Source organism: Mchenga conophoros, linkage group LG3 (genome assembly GCF_057382185.1).
Source record: "Mchenga conophoros isolate Kocher_MC1m ecotype Shallow Benthic linkage group LG3, M_conophoros_male_GT1.1, whole genome shotgun sequence".
In the NCBI taxonomy this organism is placed as follows: domain Eukaryota; kingdom Metazoa; phylum Chordata; class Actinopteri; order Cichliformes; family Cichlidae; genus Mchenga; species Mchenga conophoros.
In genome coordinates this window covers 25,349,468-25,374,196 of record NC_140528.1, presented here as the reverse complement: position 1 = coordinate 25,374,196, position 24,729 = coordinate 25,349,468, and the positions used below count along the sequence as shown (strand labels likewise).

At 36.5% G+C, this 24,729-nt stretch overlaps 2 protein-coding genes across 3 annotated transcripts; both read left to right on the top strand.

Moving 5' to 3' along the window:
- Positions 1-249: 249 nt before the first annotated feature.
- slc12a10.1 (solute carrier family 12 member 10, tandem duplicate 1) lies at positions 250-12,857 on the top strand. 2 transcript variants are annotated; one of them, XM_085255587.1, is made up of 28 exons: positions 250-281; positions 1,247-1,446; positions 1,703-1,859; positions 3,084-3,215; positions 3,672-3,747; positions 4,400-4,495; positions 4,836-4,858; positions 5,004-5,114; positions 5,220-5,331; positions 5,460-5,590; positions 5,684-5,768; positions 6,006-6,163; positions 6,347-6,454; positions 6,919-7,042; positions 7,170-7,271; positions 8,013-8,168; positions 8,336-8,435; positions 8,622-8,733; positions 8,874-9,008; positions 9,159-9,265; positions 9,476-9,558; positions 9,665-9,733; positions 10,186-10,290; positions 10,492-10,603; positions 10,935-11,021; positions 11,112-11,247; positions 11,462-11,529; positions 11,787-12,857. In XM_085255587.1, exons 2-28 carry the CDS (start codon positions 1,265-1,267, stop codon positions 11,923-11,925), a joined length of 3,006 nt encoding a protein of 1,001 aa, XP_085111713.1. In that variant the 5' UTR covers positions 250-281; positions 1,247-1,264; the 3' UTR covers positions 11,926-12,857. The 2 variants fall into 2 exon arrangements, with proteins under 2 accessions (XP_085111713.1, XP_085111704.1); XM_085255578.1 differs by having other exon boundaries at positions 4,719-4,858.
- Positions 12,858-20,635: 7,778 nt separating this feature from the next.
- LOC146577831 (C-type mannose receptor 2-like) lies at positions 20,636-23,989 on the top strand. Its single transcript, XM_085269418.1, has 4 exons — positions 20,636-20,754; positions 20,857-21,231; positions 21,361-21,714; positions 22,176-23,989. Exons 1-4 carry the CDS (start codon positions 20,721-20,723, stop codon positions 22,520-22,522), a joined length of 1,110 nt encoding a protein of 369 aa, XP_085125544.1. The 5' UTR covers positions 20,636-20,720; the 3' UTR covers positions 22,523-23,989.
- The last annotated feature ends 740 nt before the right edge of the window (positions 23,990-24,729 follow it).

Genomic DNA, 24,729 nt, shown 5'->3' with positions numbered 1-24,729 from the left:
CCAAAGCCCAATATAATAACTTATTTGTGTTTCAGATAACACAACTCAGATAAACATTTATTGTGTGTGTGTGTGTGTGTGTGTGTGTGTGTGTGTGTGTGTGTGTGTGTGTAGGCAAGAAAATTAGTGTATGTGTGTGAGTTTTTGCCTGAAAGGAGGGGGATGAGGTAAATGGGAGGGGATGTCACCTACCTCACTGACAGTATAAATTCCAATTATTTCACTGTGAAATGAACAAAGGCTGATTTTCCCTCTTCATTCAACAAGCAAAGAAAGGCACTGTAAGTACTGCTTTTGGTTTAACATTTTCTATAAAAGGAGCTAAAATTTTTTGGATGTAAAAGTTATTATGTCAAAGGTTTAACAACATGTAATATTTATACTAATGTGTACTTTTGTGAGTTTTAATACTAAACTAAACATCATTGAAAACAACTATTTTCTCCTTTGACACATCAGTCGAAATGATTTCTGCACATATGATCTGTAATTTACATGATACTTTTACCAGTACTTCATTGTAATATATTGTAGCTAGTATAGTATTTCAACCACATTTGAGAATATATTTATATGGGAAATTAATTCCAATAATAATGACAAAATACTAACATGAGTTAAGAATATTCTGCTTTGGTGAAGGTTATTTCTTATCCAGGTTCATGTCCTTTAGAAATAAGACATTAGCACACACTGATGTTGCATTGATAACTCAACTATTATGAGAGTAATTACTCAAATGAGCTTCTTTTGTAAGGGTGAATCATTATCTGTACTCACCCACTGCACAAAATTACATCTAATCCTGCTGAATTTTTCTTACAAGCTTTTTATATTCACAATAAGATAACTTTAATTTCTCAGTTTTCAGTATTTTCATTAAGATGTTGGTTCAGTGATAAATAAAATGACTATAGCATGTGTTGCTTTTTCTACCAAAACAACAGAGAATTAATACTTTATTCTACCCTGCATGCCATATATGCCTAGAATATGACAATTGGTACAAAGTGCTAAGCTGAAAAGGTTAATTTAGTTTTTCAATTTTCTTTATTGAACACAAAGCTAAAGATAAAATCAAATGATTCAAATATAAATGTTGATAATATTTGGTACAAAAGAATATTATCAATTATAAACTCATATTTTGAGTGTCTGTTGAAAAATAGAAAACAGAAAATCACACACAAATCTTGTTAACAAATATGAATCAGCACTTCTAACTGCTCTCCATATTGTTCCAAAGGATTTAATTGGTCTTTTAATGGGGCAGTTCATATCCAAAAGTCCCATAGTGGGTCAAGGTACTCGCCACCATGTCCAGTTCTCAGTTGGTGAAGAAGGACCTCCCAGGTACTCTTCACACCATTTTGAGACCAACAACAGAAGAGAAGGTGCTAGCCACCAAATTCCTCCAGCGATCATTATCTCAGAGGAGGGTTCAAGGTTTGTGTTATCAACTTGTGTCTATTTTTATTTTCCACCCCAGCATAATTTCCTCATCATTCCACTCAGCTGTTTGAAAAAAATGGAACTTGCAAAATAATAATAATAATAATAAAAAAAAAGATTTTCAGGAAGGAAGGAATTATTAGAATCTAATGTCCATTAAAGGAACTAAAGCCTACCATCATAGATATGTTTTCCGCATTTACTAATCTTTGCTATAGTTTCTCAGTTCACATGTTTTTCCCTCTAACAGTACATCAGAGCAGCGGGACTCAAGAATAGAGCTGCGGAGATCTTCCTTCTATAGCACCATAGACCTGCTGCCACAGCTGGAGCACTATGCCAGCACGCTGCCACACCAGCAGGCAAGGAGCAGACCTTCCCTGGAGGTTCTCCGCAAAGCATTCGATGTGAGTTTTCCACTTCTGGGAGCATTTTCTCATTGCTGCTGTCTTTTAAGAATTGCATATTGACAGTAACACCACCTAGGGGAATTAACCCCACTAGGAAATGAAATGTTTGGCCTCTACAAACAGTGAAATGATTCTCACAGGTCTGAAAAACACAGTAGGCAAGGGATATCATTTTACGGTAAAGTTGTTAATGCAAAACCTTATTTATTTATTTATTTTGTGACGATTATTAATGAGAAATAAGCGAAACTTTTAACAAAACTGGACATGCACGTTCAACAGGGCTTTGGACTAAGCCATGCCTCTGAGGCAAGTTAGTAAAGAATTGCTATAGTGTTTACCAGTCCTGCAGCCAGGGATTGAACATCAACCTTTCCAATTATCAGATGACCTGCTGGGTCGGCAACCCTGCGTCCAAGGGTGCCCTGGTGTCATGTGCAGTTTTCTACATCCTTATGCTTTAACATCGTGTTCATTATTCCAGTGGAACAATAGATGCCCGAGGTGGGGCACCATCCAACATTCTGCTCAGTAAAAACTGGGCTTTCTGAACTGTTCAGCGTATAATCACAAGCGATGTGATAATACAGTTAAAAAATCAATCATCAACCCTGCAACGTAGGGTGTCCTAATGACATGTGCATGCATGAACACCCTTATGGGTGACATAACAATAACAGCAACAGAACATCACTTGGAGTCAGATCAGGCAATCTGTTCTTCCCAATCATGGCACTTCAGGTCCCCCTTTCATTAACAATGTAAGCGTACAAGCCTCCCAGTAGAACAATGGAGTAGAACACCCTTCCGCATCTCACCAGTGAATGCTGAGACTGTCCTTCACCACATAAACATAAATGACAGCCAGGAGCTATGGAGAAACAACTCCCACTGTCCACTGGGGAAAGCCCCAACTTACAAGCAGCGCACCAGGGTGTACCTACCCCTGCCTGCCGTATATTACTGAGGCAACTACAGATTGGAACAGAGTTCAGCCCCACTCCACCAGAGTGGCACCAGAGTCCAAGATGTACATTGAGGTGAGTCTGAATATGTCTAGCCAGTATCTCTCAACCTCACACGCTACCTCAGACTCTTTACCCATTTAGGAGGCGATGTTCCATGTCCCATGAGCCAGCCTTAATAGGAATCAGAATACCAGGGCCTCTGCCCTCAACTTCTGGTCGATACACAATGTACTATTTTCTATACTATTTTCAGGAAGTGGAGGGAGGAAACACCAACACAGATCCAGGAGCTTGTGAGATTTCGGCCACAGATGCTGGAAGTGAAGAGGCTCAAGGTTCTGAGGAGAAAGCTCCTGCTAGATTTGGCTGGGTTGTTGGAGTTATGGTAAGTAAAACTTCTGGGTCTTTGCATCCACTGGTCCTATAGAACAGCGGTCCCCAACCCCCGGGCCTCGGACCGGTACCGGTCCGTGAGTTGTTTGGTACTGGGCCGCGAGAGTTGAGGCTCAGGTGTGAAATGTATGGTTTTCAGGGTTTTTATCGGTTTTCAGCGTTATTTTGTTATCGCTTTTATTGTTAACTCGGTTTTCCTGGGTCTTTTCACGTGTGTTATGAATAAATCTTCTTTTTTTCTGTACCGGTACTAGTTTTATTTTGTTGTATTTATCCGCGACACCTTAAAGGCCGGTCCGTAAAAGTATTATCGGGCATAAACCGGTCCATGGTGCAAAAAAGGTTGGGGAACGCTGCCATAGAAAGTTTAAAAATACACAAAATCATTGATCTTGATCACTCTTAAGATCTGTTAATTAAAAGCATATTACTTTCATTTTGGTCACAGGTTCGTTGTATGCTTAATATTTGGGGAGTAATCCTGTTCCTCCGCCTGTCCTGGATCACTTCTCAGGCAGGCATTTGTGAGTAATCAGTTCATTTGCTCCTCCATTTGTTCAGTTCTTTTGCTTTCATTTTCTTGTAAAAATTCCCCACGCCTGTTCATATAGTCTTATCTCTGGGTCATGTTGATTTAGTTAGTTTCTTAATCATATCAATATGAGCACATTGTTCGTAGAGTTTTATCATAGGAAAGCGTGAAAGTTTGAAAAGAAGGGAAAAAAATGATATCTAAATATTGACAAATGAAGTCAAGTATAGTAACTTCACCAGGAAATGAAAATATGGGATTGGGAGAAATGCTAGTTTCCTTGTTTGAAAAGTGAGCTGTTTTTTAAAGTGCTGACTATGTGTGAGTCTGCTTGTTTTTTTTAGCACACAGTTACTACATTTATTCACTGGGATGAATAAATGTAAGTAAAGTAATTTTTAAATTGCTGAATTTTAAAGGCAGCATAGAGGGTCTATTATATCGCTGAGTATTAAAGTACATATTCTAAAATATATACACTCAGATATGGATTTGCATGTAAGGTAAATTTTTATGCATGGGCAAAGGAAAGTTCTAGAAACAAGTTCCTTTCTGGATGAAGGATGTAAACCTGATTTGTTCATAACTGAAAATTTATGATTGTGTGATTTTAATGAGTCCTAACTTTATTCTTCTTATGTTAGTGTTGACCTGGCTTATTATCCTGATATCTGTGACGGTGACCTCAGTAACTGCCCTCTCCATCTCTGCCATTGCCACTAATGGGAGGGTGATCTCAGGTTAGTCACTCTTCAAAGTAGGAAGTCAGACAAATAAACCTTATATACAGTTTGAATCTGAAAATATGAGAATACTTGGGACACCTTTAAAAATGGTTGGGCCTTTTAAGACTGGAAATCTGCAGCTGAGCTCAGAATTGTAATTTTTCAAATGTGTATGTAGGATCTAGCCTTGTATTTAGGATATATTCTAACAATCTTGTTTGTCTGAAATAATCTGCAGGTGGGGCATATTTCATGATCTCCCGCACTCTGGGTCCAGAAATTGGAGGACCAATTGGGGTGGTTTTTTCCTTTGCCAATGCTTTGGCTTGTGCACTCAATACTGTTGGTTTTGCAGAGGTGGCCTGTGATCTAATGCAGGTAAAATGTATTGAAAGTGCTTTGTGGTATTAAATGGATGGTAGATTTGTTTTTGTAATAGAAGATGACATATTATATATAATGTAAATAATATTTCATACTAAAATGCTATGCAACAGAACCTAAATTTGGTTAATTGATGTAGGAGTTTGGTGTTGTCATGGTTGATTCAATCAACGATGTCCGTATTGTGGGCGTGATCACTGTTACGGTTCTTCTGCTGATTTCATTGGCTGGAATGGAGTGGGAGTCTAAGGTGAGCACATTTTGATATTCAACATGACAGTTGTACTTGGACAAAGTTTTGTCTCTTAACAACTTCTCTTCCTTTTTGATTTCTTTATTTGTCTTTTTCTCTCAGACCCAGATTTTGTTCTTCTTAGTTCTTCTGGTTTCATTATCCAACTACTTTGTGGGCACATTTATTCCTCCCAATATAGAAAAGCAGGCACAGGGTATCTTTGGATACCGCAGTAAGTTTAGGTTTCTCTCAACAATCTATAGTCTTAAAAACCACATCGAATAATTGATTTGTTTGTTTCTTCCATCTTTCTTTCCTTCTTTCATAACTTCCTAATATTGTACCTGGCATGTTTTCCAGCTGAGATCTTCTTAGAAAACCTGACACCAAACTGGAGAGGAAATGAAGCCAACTTTTTCCAGATGTTTGCCATTTTCTTTCCCTCTGCTATTGGCATCCTGTCTGGTGCCAACATCTCTGGAGACCTTAAAGTATGAGGGACATAAAAGAGAAATGCTCCTTAAAGGAAATATATGAATGCATCGTTTCATAATGTTTTATATTAATTGTATTTCCTATCTCAGGACCCTGCTACTGCTATCCCCAAAGGCACCCTCATGGCTATTTTTTGGACTACTATCAGCTATTTAATGATCTCTGTCACAGTCGGTAAGTTACCCAGTACATACATATTTGATCTAAATAGGTATAAATAATTTAATTAATACAAGACAGAGGCTGAAGGTGTTTAACCTGGCACTCTATAAGTTATAAAGCTGGGGACTTGTTATCTGAAACAGGTTTCCGGTAGTAGCACAAACTGAGATCAATACAGCCTTTTTGGGAGTAAATAAATTTTCATGGTTATCCATGAAAATTATATTAAAATCTGTACTTTTCCTCTAGCGTCATGTGTAGTGAGAGACGCTTCTGGAAATATGACTGATATCCTGACCGGAAATCTCACTGATGTTTGTGTGGGGCTTGGATGTAAAATGGGCTGGAACTTCACAGATTGTATACAGCAGAAGAATTGCGAATATGGTCTGGCCAACAATTCAAAGGTACTAGTTCATTCAGTTAGCCACATTTTTTTTCTCCTTTTTGTTATTGGGAAGAAAGATACTAAACCAAACAAAAGCACATTTTTGGTTAAATCTTTAACTCTTTGTCAATATTCCTGCTATATTCATTGCATTTAAAACTTTATTCTGGTTTGTCTCATACTTAATGGTGACTCAAACCAGGTCTTGGGCCAGGTTTCTGGTTTCTACTACCTCATCACTGCTGGGGTATTTGCAGCCAGCTTGTCCTCTGCTCTTGGATTTCTTGTCTCTGCCCCTAAAGTCTTTCAGGTGAGAAATTAACTTTTTTCCTATTGCATTAATTATGCATTCATTTGCACTTTTATTGATGAACAAAAGATGAATCCATTATTATAATTTCAATGTACCTAATATTGCTGTATTAGAGACCAGTTTACCTGGACTTTACAAACAAAACAGCTCTCTTTTTGACACAATAATGGGCACATTTTGAATCTGATAATGATTTAGTTATAATTAATGATTTTTAAAGTCACCTGCAGTATAAAGAAAACGATTAATAAGGTAAACTAAAGCGGAACAAGCAAACAGCATGATCTCATATAGCTTTAAAATCATCGCTCAAGTGTATTCACATTTTAAAGGAGCAAAAACATGGAGGACACTTAAAAAGTCAGCTATCATCTCATAGCTCAAATGTTTGATTAATGAAAGTTTGTATAAATATAGTAAAGTCTCACTTTTTTGTTTATGTTTTATGTTCTCTCTATCAGTGCCTGTGCAAAGACAACTTATACCCATACATTGGGTTCTTTGCAAAGGGTTATGGGAAAAATGATGAGCCGCTCCGGGCTTATGTGCTATGCTACATCATTGCTGTGGCCTTCATTCTCATTGGTGGGTGTGATCAACATGACTAACACATTTTCACCTCTTACTAATGTTGTGATTCCCATATAAAATGTCTTGTCAGCTCTAAATTTGTAGTGTGATTTTAAATACTCTCTCATCTGTGTCATTACAGCGGAGCTGAACACCATTGCAGCTCTGATCTCCAACTTCTTCCTGTGTTCCTACAGCCTTATAAACTTTAGCTGCTTTCATGCTTCAATCACCAACTCCCCAGGTGAGTAACATATTCAGTAATTAAGCTATACTCAATATTAAACACGTTCACATTAAACCATTAGTTTTGGTATTTTCTAAGGTTTAGTACATTTTGTTCAGTCACACTAATAAGAGAGTTTGCTACTCTATAAAAGCATGTGACAGCCAGATTTTCCACAGTTTAGCATGTGCACAAATGCCCACATACACAACCACCACTCACCAGTTTATTGCTGCTTGGCCCCAAAATTAAACAGTCCCCCATTATGAGGTCGGAAGAAAAAACAAATTGTTTATATGCAGCTTAGTGTGGAAAAGAGATCATCAATCTGACTTCAGTGGAAACTCATATTGCTCCTACAACCAGTGATGGTAAGACAAGGTTTTATGTAACACTCAAATCAATTCTACCAAAATTGTATCTATCATACCAAGTTATATTGGAGAAATCTCCGTACACAGAGGTCCACATAGATCTAACCCGCTGTGAGATTAAGTGCATGACAGTTCTCTAGTTAAAGTTTTGGCAAGAGAGTCAATGTGTTTCTATTTTGACAAAATCAACTACGTACAATTCAAAGCTCTATAACATTTAACAGCAGGTTGCTGGTAATGCCTAAAAAACAAACACAAGAAATCATACATAATGTAAATGTAGGCCATAATGGGTGGACATTGGGATCAGAGTTCTGGCCATGTAGCATTACAAAGTCTGCCCTGTGCCACTTCATAATCCTTTTCTCACCGACTCCTCCTGTAGGTTGGAGGCCCTCATTTCACTACTACAGTAAATGGACGGCTCTGTTTGGCGCAGTGATATCTGTGGTTCTGATGTTCCTGTTTACCTGGTGGGCTGCTCTAATCACCTTCTGTATAATCTTCTTTTTGTTTGGATACATCAACTACAATAAACCAAGTGAGTCAAAAACCATACGTTTTTGAGCGTAAGTTGGAACTGAGCAGTACTTTGGTTAGAATAACATGCCTCAGATTCATAAATAGAACAGAATGCATCAACGTGTACTTTACACTTCTTTTTTTGTTTTTTGCATTTCTCATGTAAGTGTCTTTTGAAATCAACAGAGGTAAATTGGGGTTCGTCAGTCCAGGCAGGCACATACAACATGGCTTTGTCATACTCTGTCTCACTTACTGGTGTGGAGGATCACGTCAAGAATTTTAGGTGAGTGATCTAAAATTTCAGTTTAACAAGTCAAAGCTTTTCATGAAACATGCACGAGTGCTAAAGTCTATAAGCGTACTCGTTAGTGCTCTTTTCTAACAGTATAAATAGATTTTAGTTTCGAATTTATATTTACTGGATTTCATCCAGGAGCTTCCTCTTTGATCCCTAATGTCTTTTTTTTAGACCACAGTGTCTAGTCCTCACTGGACCTCCAAACCAGCGACCTGCACTGGTGGATTTTGTTGGCTCATTCACAAAACATATAAGTCTTATGATCTGTGGCGATATTATCATGGTGAGACATCCGCTCAGCTTTTTCTACAAGAAAACAAAATAAATTATTAGCATCATTGTGGCAAAATAGCCACACCAAACACTTTTTATAGTTATCCTTTGTTGTAATTGGATATGTGAGTTCCTGAGTTCCTTTTCCAGGAGCCTGAGAGGCAGACACGACCACAAGATGCTACAGATCAGCTAGTTAAATGGATGAACAAGAGGAAAGTGCGTTCGTTTTATACTCCATTTACAGCTGAGAGCCTCAGAACTGGAGCTCGATACTTAATGCAGGTATCTAGTTAATATTGTTGTGGTGTAATGTGACTTTAAATGCCCCGAAAGTTACCAACAAATTATTAATATTACTATTAGTATGTTTCTGCCATTAGAACTAGTTTGTATTCTTACCTGTAGGATGGCTTTTATGCTTTTTGTTCAAAGGCTTCTGGTCTTGGCAAGCTGAAGCCCAACACTCTGGTCCTTGGCTTCAAGTCAAACTGGAGGGAGAGTTCACCTGAAAGCATTGAAGATTACATTAACACCATATAGTAAGATGGTCCTTTAATGGTGCATTTAATAGATATGAAAAAAATCATGTATTTTATAGTATTGCTATTTTATTTATTTTATATTATGTGTGTATTTTTACTGTCTTTGTAAGGCAGTGTAAAAAAATAGTATTTATAAAATAGCCTAAAGAATAGTTGCAAAAGAACAAAGTCTTCTCAACTTACTCATCTTCTCTTGCTTTTCTTCAGTGATACATTTGACGCCAACTTCTGTTTGTGTATCTTGAGGATGATGGACGGGCTGGACATCTCTGACCAGTTTGATTGTGAAGGTCTGATGAGTATAAATAAGTAGAACATTCTCTAAGTGCTTAACAGCAACATGATACATTTGTGGCAGCGGTTGACAACATATTTTTCTTTTTTTTTTTTTTTTAGTAAACCAGGGCTTTGAGCTTGATGAATCTGCTGAAAATTATGACCATCAGTCTACAGACAGGGAATCGGGTAAGAGCTAATTGTGTGCATAGGTACATATTAGATTACTGTACCAAGTCACGTTAAATTTCAAGTCAGAATCTGTAAATCATAACTACTGTGAACTAAAGTACGGGAAGGGATTTTTCTTAGAACTGAAAAGGATATCGGATTTAAATAAGATTTCCACTCTGTAATTTCAAAACCTAATAAAGTGAGTGGTCTATTTATGATTACATTTCTTAAAGTTCAAGATTAAAGTTTTAAATTGATTTAATTTGACTAAAGTACCTCTAATGGATTGTTCCCTTCCTAAATTAATATGCACTGCAATGGTGCTTAGGATAATATGTGAGAGGATGAGGACAGTGAACAAGAAATTATGATTGCACTGGCACACCTTAGATTGCATTATAACTTTCTAATTATTAAGTCAGTAATCACTGCCCACACATAACACACGCTTTCTCTTGTGTTTGCAGCTGATGACGTGTCCGACAACAGCAACAGTGATCAAATCAAAACAGTGTTTCAGAACACCCAGGGGAAAAAGTCTATCGATGTCTACTGGATAGCAGATGATGGAGGTGAGCCCACAGAAGTGCTTTTCTTTCTTTCCCCCCCCCCGTCCTGCCCGGCAGTGTAGCAATAAATAAACAAACAAACAACGGGAAAAAAAGTTAGAGGAGCCTCTTCGGTTTATTCTTCTAATAAATAAACAAAAAAATAAATAAATTTGAGTTGGCCTGGTTTTCTTAGCTGCTGTCATGTTCTTCTTCTATTTTCAGGACTGACTTTACTGGTACCTTACCTGATCACCAGGAGAAAGCATTGGCGTAACTGTAAGATCAGGGTTTTCATCGTCGGAGATGAACTAAACATGGACGAAGGCCGTAATGAGTAGGTTTACTCTGTTTCGCCCGGGGGGAAAGTGTTGGCTTTTGCATTGGCAAAATTTGTGGTTATCAAGATGAATTCAGAATTACTCTTTTCCTCTAAGAACTGAAAATGTTCAGTTTGAAGATTTTACAATAGACAACAAATGTGGAATTATTTATTTATTTATTTATTGTTTTTTCAAAAAAAAAAAATTAAATGTAGGTTTTCATGCAGTTTGATATGTCTGTTTGGATGTAATTCTTTCAGACCCTTTGGTGTTTATGGACATACTAGGAAAGGGTGCTTTATGATTTCTGGAACTTGAGAACTTGTGGACTGTTGTGTGTTTCAGAATGATGGCTCTGCTGAAGCGCTTTCGTCTACATTTCAGTGACGTTATTGTCATGACAGACAGTGAGAAGCGCCCTCAAGCCAAGAAGTATGTCGGAAAAAAGTTGCAATTACCACCACAAGGCACACCTATGTGAATGTGTTTTTTTCTTCATAGCAGTTGTGTTTTGCTTTGCAGCATGACTAGGTTTGTGGACAGTGTCGCCCCCTTCAGGCTGCATGATGAACAGCAGACAGGCGTCACAGATCAGGAGCTAAGACAGAGAGAACCATGGAAAATATCTGATAAAGAGTTTGAGGCCTTCAAACAAAAGGTGTGTGTGTGTGTGTGTGTGTGTGTGTGTGTGTGTGTGTGTGTGTGTGTGTGTGTGTGCGTGTGTGCGTGAGTGTTTGTGTGTGAGTGTATCATTGACTTCCAAAAGGTCCAGAGCAAAACACTTTAAATATATCTATGCCTCATGATTGTGTAATATCCCCACATTATGTGACACTAAGTCAGTTTCCTACTTGTATTTCCTTTATTTACAGTCTGAGAGAAAAGTACGGCTTAATGAAATCATCCGCAGGAATTCACAACATACTGCCCTTGTGCTTGTGTGAGTACACGGTTTATATCGCAATTCATATTTAATAGAAATCAAAGTTAGTTAGGATCTCCCATTTCCCTCATAGTCCCCATATTTATATGTACACAATTTACTAAAATCATCATACGTTAGGATTTAACTAATACTGCACTGAAAATATAAATCTATTACTATCCTGCTACCCATCATGTAGCAGACTTTGTTCTTGTTTTACTGTCCCTGCTTATGTAATTGTTATTTAATGATTTTTTTTCTTCCCCACGTAGGAGTCTTCCTGTGCCACACAGTGACTGCCCCAGTGCTCTTTACATGGCCTGGCTGGATACTCTCACCTGTGGCCTTCATTGCCCTGCAGTGCTCATACGAGGAAACCAGCAAAATGTCCTTACTTTCTACTGCCAGTAAATTGTATTTTATTGTGAGACAGTCATGGAGGACTATTTTTATTTTTAGGAGTCACAAAACTAAAAAATTCAAGCCTTAGAAGTGAACAATAATTTAAAAAAAAAAAAAAAAACAAGACAGAGAGAGTGCAATATTTGCCAAATTAGGGTTTAACAAATCTGGTGAATAATAAGGAGACAAATTAAAATTAAGATAGACACATGTTACATGAATGATTCTGAGAAGGTCATTGTAAGTACTCTCCCCTTATACAAGTGAATATCACCGTATCTCAACCCAAGCAAGAACATTTTGGAAGCCACCACTTTTATCAAACTGCTGAAGGAGGTGACATCTTTTGGAAAAATTATGTCCATCCTATCAGGAGAGTCCCAAAGGCTTGGAACATCAATGTGAATTAAAGGTCTTCTGGTAACAAAGAAATGAATCCAAGATCTTGATAATGTTTAACTGAACATATATTTGAAACAAAACTGTCTTGTTTTAGCAAGCTAGTTACTAAGTCATTTGTGAAAAATGTAGTATGAAGTATAAAACAACTGCTGACAATTTTAGTGAGTAACAAGAGAAAGTAGCATCCAGTGCTAATGTAAATTAAACAGAGAAGAATATTAGACTTAGTGGATTCTTTTACAGTCCACCACTGATGGATAGGGAAACTTTTTGCTCTTTATGGTTAAACTTGTACTACATAACCACCAACTTTGTTGTTAACACACGATAATGTAACCATGTTTGAAAACTGAGACACAAATTGTTGATTTGAAAGTGATAATTTAAGTAAATGTAAATTAGTAATACATTTAGACTTTACATTGTATTCACTATATTTGTCAATATCTTTTACATTTATATTTGTTTGCTTAATCTGTGATGTGTTTTGTAGAATATTAAATTATGTATAAACTCTTCTAAGATGAGTTATTCTGTTGATATTTTCCAAAGGTAAAAGTTTAAAACCTCTGAGTTGTACTATTTAAATGCTGACAAGCAACAGCAGGAATATAATACTGTAAAAGATTAATATTCTGTTATAAAATCTGCTGTTCCTCAAATCGCTACTTGACATTTTCCCAAAAAGCAAGTCACCCTCTAATTTTACACCCATTGTAATATTGAATATCAGTAACTATAAAAATAGGCTGCAGTAAGTACAGTTAACCTTTTACATTACTTCTATCAATACTCAGTCTGCCTCACCTTACAGCTATATGCAGCATGTGCAACATTATGTGGAATAAACACTGGGGGCATTTGTTATTATTTTTGGCACTAAGCAACATTACTAAAGTCTGGATTAATCTGCAGACGGGTTATAATGACATGGAGATGCATCACCAACAGATTAACTATAAGTAGATAAAAATTACGCAAAAAACTTGTAAGTAGACATACTGTAAAAGACCAGTATGTAGAGTAAAGTGCATTGCAGCAAAGCTATTAGTATGAAATGCTATATAATAATTTAAATGTCACTTAGTCACATTATCAGCTTTAATAGTGTTAAAGATTTTTAAAGGCATCCTTCATTGACAACATTGTGTCTCTTTGACTTCACACAATGAATAACAAATTTTTAATAACAATAAGTTACAGAGTGATAACCATGGTGATAACCATATCAGACCATTGATACTGTTAAATACAGCGATAACTGTAGGAGTTTTCAGCCTCTTTGATCAGGGGGGATTGATCTCCCTGATAACTGTGATGTAGTTTAAAACAAATTTTGATTAATTAAAAAATAAAATAAATATTTTAAAATTCTTTTTTTCCCTTTGACATATGCTTATCTATGATATATATGTCTGCTTCATCCGAATCATGAGATTATTGATTCTTACAGCAAAAATTTGAGCAATGCAACAGTCTAATTGAACACCTATGTTCTGTAGAAGGTACTGGGAATAACTAAAGCAGATTTAAATGTAACACTTTGAACCAGAAAAAAAGAAGTTAATGCTTAAAGTTTTATTGCTAATTAACCATTTTTTTCTTTTACTTTTAACCATAAATTAAAACAATATCCCCGCCCTTTGTGTAGGTGCATGTTCAAAGGTGTCTTGTATACTAAAAGATCCATGTTTTTTCCTTCTTACAATGGACCAATACGTAATATTTATCTTATAGTTTGCTTTGGTTCCCAAGAGCTCCCTCGTCATGATGTGAAGAACTCTTTAATAGGTTAACTATAATTAAACAGTACATTTATCACAATCCTGTGTGGGTGCTGGCTGCAAAATGCAACTGATACAGAAGAAATTCCTGGTATTTTGGCATGCTGCATTTCAAATACTGGGATGTACCAAGTCTTTTTTTTTCTGGCACATTAAATACAAGATGCCTCACTGTATTATGCTAATGGTAGCTAAACATTTCAAAGATGCAGTGAGTCAACATCAGTTTCCATCTCACTTGAAAAACTGAAGACAAACAGCAACACCGGCCATTAAATGTGCAATATGTGGGGGCAACATCCTAACATGACCTCTTGCTGAGGTCACCTTCTTTAAACAATGTGCTAAGGCTATTTATGATGTGCACAAACCTGACATTGTTAACTAATTAACTAAATGGCAGAACATTATTAACAGCTTAAATTACTGGTTAATCTATGGATCAAAATTTCAGTTTTTGTTTTTTCACATTTTATAATAACATCAATATGTTAATATATCTATATTTATAGGTATATAATACATAAATAATACTATTTCGCTGTAGGCTTAGTTAAATTCAATGAACAAACAATTTGTAAATAGATTTTTTTAAAACTAAGCCAATAAAGTTGGCACAATGGTGCACTGTTTGGCATCATTGCATTAAAGGGTCCCCAGATTTGAATATAACTCAGCTGGTCCCCTTTCACCTGGAATTTGTATTTTGTACAATAACTGTGCTGCATGGGTTTCTCCCAGAATTAGTGCTGTGAGTACAAGAAAATAATTATTATAATATGATGTGTTAAATTTGTTTAGATCAGAGGAATAAGGAAGGATTTGTCTGTGTGTTTTAGTTTGGCTTAGTTGTAGCCTGAGAGTGTGTGTAATTGTTTAGAGAGAAAGGAATTTATGGACACTGGGGGTCTGCCTGCCATAAAAGGAGACGGGAAGCTACAGTTGGGGATTGCTGATGCTGATGCTTGTACCTTTAATAAAAACTCATAATTGTTATAACTTAGAAGCAGGTTTGCAGGAGACTCTCCACATGCTTATCTGTAAATGTAAGACGATAAGAGGCCAATGGCCCAGTGGATGCAGAGTGGGGCTCTCAGTGTTTGTACTATATTAACTCTGTTTTGTATGTTGTGTAGAGGAATTTGGTGTAGCTTGGGTGAGGAGATTACTTTTATGACCCCCAGGAAGTCACGTATACAGAGACACACATACACAGTGCTTTGACTGTTACGACGCACCCACACCTACATGCACACTCACTCACGTGCTCGTGCATACACACACAGACACAGAGTTTGCAGCACACCATGGGGGTTTTATGATGGGGTCGCTTCTATAAAGCTGACTGTAACAAACAAAAGGGGGAAGATCTGCAGAGGCCTTGCACATCTCCCCTTCTAGAAGATGCATGCTTAAATGAAGATGAATAAAGGTTTTGTGAAATGACTACTGAGTCCGGTGCCGTCTCTGGATGCCTCGAGGAATAAAAAAGAACCGGGGTGAATCTAATTTTGTAACACTGCCTAATTATAAAGTCAGCAGATATTTACATGAAGTTTTAAATTGACGCTGACAATTACAGGTGTAAAAACATTGATTTTGCGCCCCAAAAATGCTAGAGCATATTTATTGAACTTGTAGGTAATTATATTTTATTTTTGTTTATATCATCAATACAAACGTAAAACAGTTACTAAATGAGCTTGTGAAATGAAAGTAAATTGGTATCTTTAATGGGGGGGGGTTTTCTCAGAAAAAAATCGAAATCTTTCTATGCATCTATTTAAAACACGTGTCAAACTCAAGTCATTTTACGTGGCCAACAAAAGTTGTGCATGATTTAATTAAAATGAGTTTACTGTATGCTGCTGAAATCTGCACGCTGACTGTAAACTTTTTTTTTTTTTGTTTAAACCTCAATGTACCAGGGATGAGAGTGATGTACTGCCAGATCTGTTATTTAAATATTGACATGTGTGGTATCCACAGAAACTTCACAATCTCTGCTAAAAGCTAATAAAACCATTTCAGTGACCATCTCACAGATTCTGAAACTCCAGATTTTCAACCAAAATTCACTGAACCAGCAGCAAAAGAAGGCAACTACACTTCACGGTTGACAAACATTGTTATGACTGCCCACATACTGCCTGTCTCGCTTCTACCACGATAAAATCCTTCCTTCACAGCTCTATCTCTCATTATGCTTCCAGACTAGTTTCCCAACAAAAATATCTATTTTCTGCCTTATTTGCTTGCCTATTAATTTCTGCTTTACAGTACCACAGAAAATTTGAATAATTACGCCAAATTGCAAAACACTTAGTTACAGAGTGTTTTTTTTTTCTATTTTAAACACAAAGTTACAGAGGTTTTATTAGAGACATATATGTCTCTAATAAAACCTCTGTAACTTTGTGCAAAACAGAAAAGTTTATGTTTTTCACTTCCTACTAGAAATCTTTTTGGGTTTTTTTAAACTGGACAGTCTGTAAAAAGAGTTACTAGAAGTTGTTTTGTAATTTATTTATCACAATTTGAGTCCAAAGAGTCCTGCAGACAGATTTCTTTCTTTGTCACAGCAACTTTTTCTTTAACATGTAGAAAAACAGTTAAATATGTGACTTCTTTACACTGATGGAAAATTGAGTTTTACTCGTCGCTTAAGATCAAAGTGGGCTGTATGTGGCCCGCACTCCTGATCTAGAATCTAGATAGATAGATACAAATAATAACACTACGCAAGTCTCTCAGGTTTAGCAGGTTTAACATGATTGTTAGTGCTTAATTCCTACATTATTACAGTAATAATATGATAATAGCAGTGTATTATCCTTTTATCACTGTGCTCTAGAAAAACTGCTAGCTCTATCACAAGTCATTCAGAAATTTAGCAGCAGATGGTGCCGAATCAAAATAATTCACATTACAAGCTTTAACAAGTGCTGCACTATAGATAATTATGAGCAATGGGAGGATGTTAACAACACACTAGGTAACCAGTATTTTCTCCCCCTTGGTTTATTAATACAAATAATTAACTGCTGAAAATCCTGTGAGTGTTAGAATACAAGACTTAAGTTAGATAGGTAAAAAGGAGGATTGTAACATAAAAGAGAATTAATAACAACCATAAACAAAGTAAACAATATCACCGAATTCTCTACACACCTTCTTAGTTTCTTACCCTGTGCATTTCGGGGAAAGCCAGTATCCTTGGACTTCTCCCCAGCAGAGATCTATTGGAAGTGGGATAGGATATAACCCTCTGCAGCAAGCTGTGGATGGACCAGCCTTATAGATAAGCCAAGATGAAAACCTCAGAGGTAAACAACTTTCTAAGTATAAACTCCCACAACCCTTTGTAGAGCCATACAACTGTTAGCTGTTTTTTCTTGGAGTTCTCTGTGTGTTTCTGTAGGGTCTTACCTCACAATATGAAGTGTCTTGAGGTCACTGTTGTTGTTATTTGGCCTTAGATTTAAAAAAAAAGCACAAATAAAAAACTGCATTGAAGTGATGAGCCAAATCTGGTAGAAGGGAGCAGTGGGACTTAAATAGATCATACCCAAATATCTGCAATGAATTGTGTATTAAGTTACCTCAGAAAATTGCATACTTTATCTTTAATGTTTGACTGGTGGACCAAAGTCGCTTTCAGCATCCACATACTTTTCATTTCTCAGTTAATGGCTGATGTATTGATGTAAACTAGGCAGAGTGACTAGCAACTTCACTTCTGCTTTCAATAAACAAACACATGACACAGTCTGCTTCTGTTTGCCCTCCTCCTACCAAAGCATTTGTCATACTGACTTTGACCTCGAGAATAATTCACTGCAAGAATACAATAGAAGAAGAAGAAGAAGAATAGCAAACCTTATTTCTTCTTGTGTAATTAATGTAATCTAAAGAAAAACTAGATGACTGTCATTATTCTGGAAAGTTACACTTTATTTGCATACTTTTAAAAACAAAAATCTATACTTTTATCTACTACAAACCTTAAATAAGACCTTTAATACAAGACAACAAACCTGGCATGAAGCCCAGATACCAGAGAAAGATACAGATCTAATGAAAGTGTTTCTTTTTCTTGTGTCCTATTTTAAACCATTGCATTAGGTAAATGACCTAATGTTGTGTCATTATGGAAATAAGAGATTTTATTTTTAGAAGTGAGGCTTTTTTTTCATTCATTTATTTATTTTTAAACAAGGGAAAAATATTGAGTTGATAATACAGAAGTTCTTTGAAGAAGTTCTCATGCTCACAGCATACACACCATAATCAAGATTAAATGGACGACTTTCAATAATGCTGTCTTCATTTGGACTATGGTTTGCATATTTCCTACCACATACCATTCACTTTTGATACACTTTTTATTTGCTGATTGTTGATATTCAGTGGTGGCATGGTGGTTAGCGCTGTTGCCGCACAGCGAGAAGAACCTGAGTTCAGTTCCACCACCAGACTGCAGTCTTTCAAATAGTACATATATATGGTAGCATCTTAAAGTGAAATCTTGTGACTTTAAAAGTCAGTTTTTTCCTTCTGCCAACATAAACACTGAACAAATTTGAATATGAATACCTATTTAATTATATACTATACTCAAGAGAATAAAATGAGATACTGCAGGAATCAGCATGGCCAAAGTGTTGACATAAAAACAGTTAACAGTTATTACAAGTGCATGAAAATGACACGTTCTGCTCTCGGTAACTCGGTGGTGCATTTTTGTTTTTTTCCCCCATTGCATTATATAATTTACCTGCAAGCTATCTAAATGATTATCACATTTTCATACAAGTAACAAAAAAAAAGGTCAACTACAGATTGTGAGAAACACAACACTCAACTCAACCTGCATATTTCAGAATTACACTTCATGGTTTTTTCTCTGGGTAGTCCTCTTCTTAAGAAGAGGACTACCCAGAGAAAATTTTTTTCCTATTTCCACTGCATCATGTAAATGAGTGTAACATAACCTTTACAGAAAATCTCTCCATCTGTGCATCACCATGGCAGTAAGAGATATTTGAAACGTCTGTATTTTAATATTCAAATTCTGACCTGAGCAAAAAGACGTCTCTGTGTTAGTATAAGAAGCAATATTTGTGACAGTCCTCATGAGTGCATCCAGAAGACATATCAAAGTGAAAGAAGAAGAGAAGAATTAACCACATGTAAGTATAAAATCTTAACGCCATTACATGCTCATGATGGAATGCAGAGGTGCAGTTTAAAGCTGTATTTATGGCACATTTATTATAATTTTCATCATTACAGGAAATCAAAGGTGGGTAAAAATGATTTTTGGCTAACCGTAACATCGTGAGTGACATGCCAGCACCCGAAAACTTCAGATACTTCATGAGCTGACTTTACAGTGTTTCAAAGATGTCCACAATGCAGAAATGTACTTTTCTTGGGGAAATGATATCTAACAGTAACAGAGACTCCAACTTACTTACCTGGATGATTGAGCATGCACCATGACAGTAACAGAGACTAATAACCGAGTGTTAGTTCATTATTTTTTTTAAAACACATTTTTCTCAGTGTTACAGAAACACACAGAGTTTATCGTCAGAGTTTTTCACTCTCTGATTTTCTAAGGTTTTCTCTGATTTCCTTGAAGAACATAAAGATGAGCAGCATTGCTGCAGACTGACATTCCTTGTTTGCAGCATATAAAAAGCTGAGGTTATCTTTTAGATTTGTGCTGGACTGTGCACAGCATGTTGTCTCATGAAGTAGATCAGCTTCTACTCACATCAGCAAAGCTAATGTTGGGACAGCTGAGGACTGGGAAAATGAACCCTGGTCTGATAAATGAATGAACTTCAAAATAAAATATTAGATTAAGTTTTGAACTGGACAAATTAATGGACACAGTTTTGTTGGCATGCTGTTGTGTAGATGGTTTTCATGATTTGAATACTACAGGATATTTGAATAGGGCATCCTTTTATTTTTTAGAACACCCCTGGGATCATGTAGAAGAATAAATTATGTAACATAGAAGTAATGCAAATATTTTATTTCCCCATAAAAGAAGGATTTTTGAGTCTTTAGGCAGCATGAGAACCAGAGACAGACAATGAAAGCAGGTGTCACTGCAAAAGCATTGGTAACCCTGTTAACACTATTATATCTTTATTCTTGGCACCAATGCATGTAATTATGGATCTGCAGCTCATTTCTATAATGTCACAAGTTTAATATTACATTTAATTTATTTTAATATTAAATATTAAATTCTGATTTTAATGAAGTAATCAAGGCTTACATTACAGCATAATACAGGAGCAAGAAAAGAAGGGCGAGACAAGAGCGAGCAGAGTCAACGGGAAAACCATGTAAGTTCTTAATGTTAAAAACCTCTCCTTTCACAGATGGAGTCATTACTGTCAGCTGAATGTCTCACTCATCTAGTTTGTGCTGTAGTGACAGTCTGTGCATTTTGTAGGAAGAACAAACCTAATTTGCATGTTCCTAACATGTTCTAAATATCTCCATGAACAGAGAAGAATTGTGACATACATGCATTAGTCCAGCACACAAAATCTGTTGGAATCTTTATTTTCATTTTCATCTGACAGGGCTAAGATGCACTGGATATTATTTCTGCATATTCTGATGGGTAAGTAGATAATTTTACCAGTGCTGTCGAGTTTGAGTTTGCTCATTGAATGCTTTCTTCTAACAGAACATATATTATGTTTATCATATTTCTGTATTTTAGGTCAGGGTTGCCTCTTTACATGCCGCCTGTATGAGTACCACTTTATTGCAGAAAACAAGAGCTGGTCTGAAGCACAGACATACTGCAGAGAGAAATATACAGACCTGGCCAAAGTGTTTGACATGACAGACATGAGCAGACTCCGTAACTCCGCACAGAATCAAGGAGAAGCCTGGATTGGACTGAACAACAACACAGGTGGAAACAGGACGTGGCGTTGGTCTCTGCCAGGAGTGGAATACATTCAAAATGACAGCAGCTGGAATCAGAATGGAAGACAAGAAACTGAACCTGGGCCTGGAAACTGTGGGAGGAAAAGAGACAAGCTGGTAGATGTTTCATGTGACAGTACTATGTGGTTCATCTGCTATGATGGTGAGGAGATGTGAAAATAAATAAAAAGTATGAAATGTGATGTTATCACATGTGATTAAAAAGGTGGAGGGTTTCTAAAGATAAATTATTGGGGGATGTCTTTGTGTGTTTTTTATGTTGGTTTCACAGGAATGAAGAAAGACAATAAAACATATTTGATTGAGGAGAAGAAGAACTGGACAGAGGCTCAGAGCTACTGCAGATATAATTACACTGACTTGGCCAGTGGACTCGATCAGGTAGATGGAGAAGAAATTGAGGCCCTTATGAAATCGAAGGCAACTCCTTTTAGAGCATGGGTTGGTCTGTTCAGAGACAGCTGGAGGTGGTCAGATGGGAGTAATTCCTCTTTCAGATACTGGGATATGCAGTTATTCAATGATGAACAAAGCAACAAGACATGTGCTATGACTCTGTTAAACAGATCAGGAAACTGGAGCTCTGATGAATGTGACAAAGAAAAACCCTTCTTCTGTTATGATGGTGAGTTTTTATCAACATGTGTCTGACTGGTTTTCTCTAAAAGGAGGATCACTGGAATCACTGACAAGATCCAACTGAACATGTTGTATATGTTTATACAACCTATTTATGGATGATGTATGATTTTCTTTTACAAATGAATTTCTAAGACATGAATGAATTTATGAGTTTATGAATGCAGCCAAATCACTTTAATTATCTGTGGGATAACTTACAGCAACTGTTGAACCACTTTTTTTTTAAAGTCTCTCTTGTCTGTAAAGAAGTTGAATATTTGAGGATCTTGTTGACCTGAGTGAGGATTGTTACTATTATCACACTTCGTTCTACTGAGGGTAGAGAAACACACAAACTTTCCATAGTTTTTTTTTTTTTTTAGAACAAAATAAACAGTTAATAGAATTTCTCAATTGTACAGTTCAATAGATTCAATTGAACCTGTTATTTTGTTTTTATGGCAGATAAGCTGATCCTGATCAAAGAAAACAAGACCTGGAAGGAGGCCTTGGATTACTGCAGAGAGTCTCACAGGGGACTGGTCTCCATCACTAACCCTTACCAACAGAGATGGGCAGAGGTGAGAGCCAAGAATGCCTCGAGTCCTTTTGTCTGGCTCGGCCTGCGCTACTCCTGCACTCTGGATCTGTGGTTCTGGGTCAATGACAAGCTGGTCTGTTATGAGAAGTGGAGCAGAGAGGGAAAGACTGAGGATTGTGGCAGGGCTGTGGGCATGCAGAGTGGAGGACAGTATGAGTGGGTCAGTCAGAGAGACAATGAGACATATAATTTTATTTGTTCTTTAGAATAAGATTTAATCATAACTTAAAGATTTCACTCTGAGGTGAAATTGTTTGATTGTGTAGTTTCGTATTTTTTAGACTTTTCATGTTCTTCATTAAATTTGGTTTCCTTAGTTTCTTCTTGACTGTCTGATTCAGTGATATTAGACTTACTTACTTCACAATTGCTGCATTATTCAGTTTTTACACTTTTATTGTTAGATGTTTTGTTTATTATATTTGCTGTTATTTTTTGAGTATAGAAATAGCAATTGAATAAATATAAATAAAGTATTTTAATATTTTTAATCTTTAATATTTACCATATGATATAAATCAATCTCACTGAGAATTCAGGACAATTCATGGCAGAAAAGACTTAAAACTACTCTTTTTTTCATAATTATGTATTTGAAGCGACATGTTGTAAACGGATCATTTGCGTCTGTGAGGACAAATAAACTGAGTTGCAGGTGTAACAGTCTACACTACTTACAGTAGTCCTCTGAGCACCTATTTCTACACAGATTAGCATATTAATATTTATTTTAAATCATTAGGAAACCAATTGCACTGTGTTTTCAAATAACATTTAAAATTAGCCAACACAAAACTCTCCAACAGACACACAGAGTGAACTGAAACAGAGTTCATGACAACATTTTTCTAGTGTTTTATGACGTTTTCCACCAATAGAAACCTTCCACTTGTGGTTCATTCATGGCAAGCTTTCACCTGGGGTGAGAGTTGAATATTTCAGCAGTGAAGCTCCAAGATTTAAAGCCACCACATCTACAGCAACAACAAAGGAGTTGAAAAAGCAACAAATAGCAGCGTCAACCACAGACCTCTCTAAAGACAAATATGAGCTATTAAAAAGAAAGTCATCATTTAAATCAATGTATTTAATTGTTATTTCACTGTAGTGTAGTTCAGAAACCAAAACAAATTCGAGAGTATTCACATAGACTATGACAGCCAAACAGTACCATCTAGTGGCTTTACAGGTTCACACCAGAGTAAACATGTATTACATTTCTAATGCGTGTACAGATGTGACTGTTACACTTTATCCACAGCAAATAATACACGATGCTAATGTGATTTTACAGGTTTCTACTACAGACCATGTTAGGAAACACAAATATTTAAGTCCTTCCCCAACTCACCTATGGTGGGCTTTTTAAAATGTAAAATGAGTGCTAAAGAAACCTGTGCATGAAGATAGAAGTGAAATGTTTGGTGTAAGTAACCAGGTCAAACCAGATCTTTTATAGGATGTGAGCTGGAAAGAGTAGGAGTTTGGTTGTTCAACCATTTGCAGAAATTTAAAGTAATTCGAGAAGTGTGAAATTACCTTTAAATTGTGTATGTGCATATATGACATGTGATTTATAATGTTATGATTATTTGTGAAAACTCATGTTCTTTGTCTCATAGGCCAGTTTGAATTGAGAAGGCTTTGCTTGAGAGTGTGTAAAGGTGGACTGTGGGATGTGGGAGAGATTAGTGGGTTGCAGTTTTGGAAGTTGATGTGTGAAAGATTGTCCAATAAACTAATGTTGTTGTCTGTTCAGAGTGATGTCTGCTGTTTTCCACACCACACCTCTCTGCGTAACAATGGTGCCAGAAGTGGGATTAATTATGTCTGTGAATTAAAGATGAAAACAGGCTAAAAGAAAGGAGTAGGATGTAGAAAAATCTGTGAGACAAGGATAAGCTCCCTTGCTGACATGGAAGAAGGAGAAGGTGGAAAACAGCTGAGCCAGATGGCTGATGAGGATGATTTTGAACCAGCGGTACGACCTAAGCAAATAACAGTTGGGGTTGTGAGTAAAGAACTTTCTGAACCTGATCTCTTTGATGAAATTTGAGAATTTATGTGATGATCCAAAAGAACAGAAACAATACTGTTAATAAAAACATTAAACAGCTGAGCGATAATTAGAGATGGACCGATCCGATTTTAGTATTGGTATCGGTCTGATACTGACCTAAATTACTGGATCGGATATCGGAGAGAAATAAAAAATGTAATCTAATCCATTAAATATCACAAAAGCGCCTCACAAAACTTGCGTCATAGCGTAACCCAGCTCATGAGCTTAGCAGTATGCGTCTGGTGATAGAGCGGCTGTGGCATGCCAGACCTGTCAGCGGTCTGGTTGAGCATTTGGAGCCTCGTTTCCAAACCGGCATTTCATCTTGGAGGAAGTTATCCCAGAGAGAAGTAAAG

Bases quoted from the DNA above. Each gene is read 5' to 3' on its own strand.
- slc12a10.1 (XM_085255578.1), top strand. From the start codon at position 1,265: ATGGGGCAGTTCATATCCAAAAGTCCCATAGTGGGTCAAGGTACTCGC. The intron at 8,169-8,335 runs GTGAGTCAAAAA...TGAAATCAACAG, and splicing joins CATCAACTACAATAAACCAA to AGGTAAATTGGGGTTCGTCA. The intron at 9,266-9,475 runs GTAAGATGGTCC...GCTTTTCTTCAG, and splicing joins GATTACATTAACACCATATA to TGATACATTTGACGCCAACT.
- LOC146577831 (XM_085269418.1), top strand. From the start codon at position 20,721: ATGCACTGGATATTATTTCTGCATATTCTGATGG. The intron at 20,755-20,856 runs GTAAGTAGATAA...TCTGTATTTTAG, and splicing joins ATTTCTGCATATTCTGATGG to GTCAGGGTTGCCTCTTTACA. The intron at 21,232-21,360 runs GTGAGGAGATGT...TTGGTTTCACAG, and splicing joins GTGGTTCATCTGCTATGATG to GAATGAAGAAAGACAATAAA.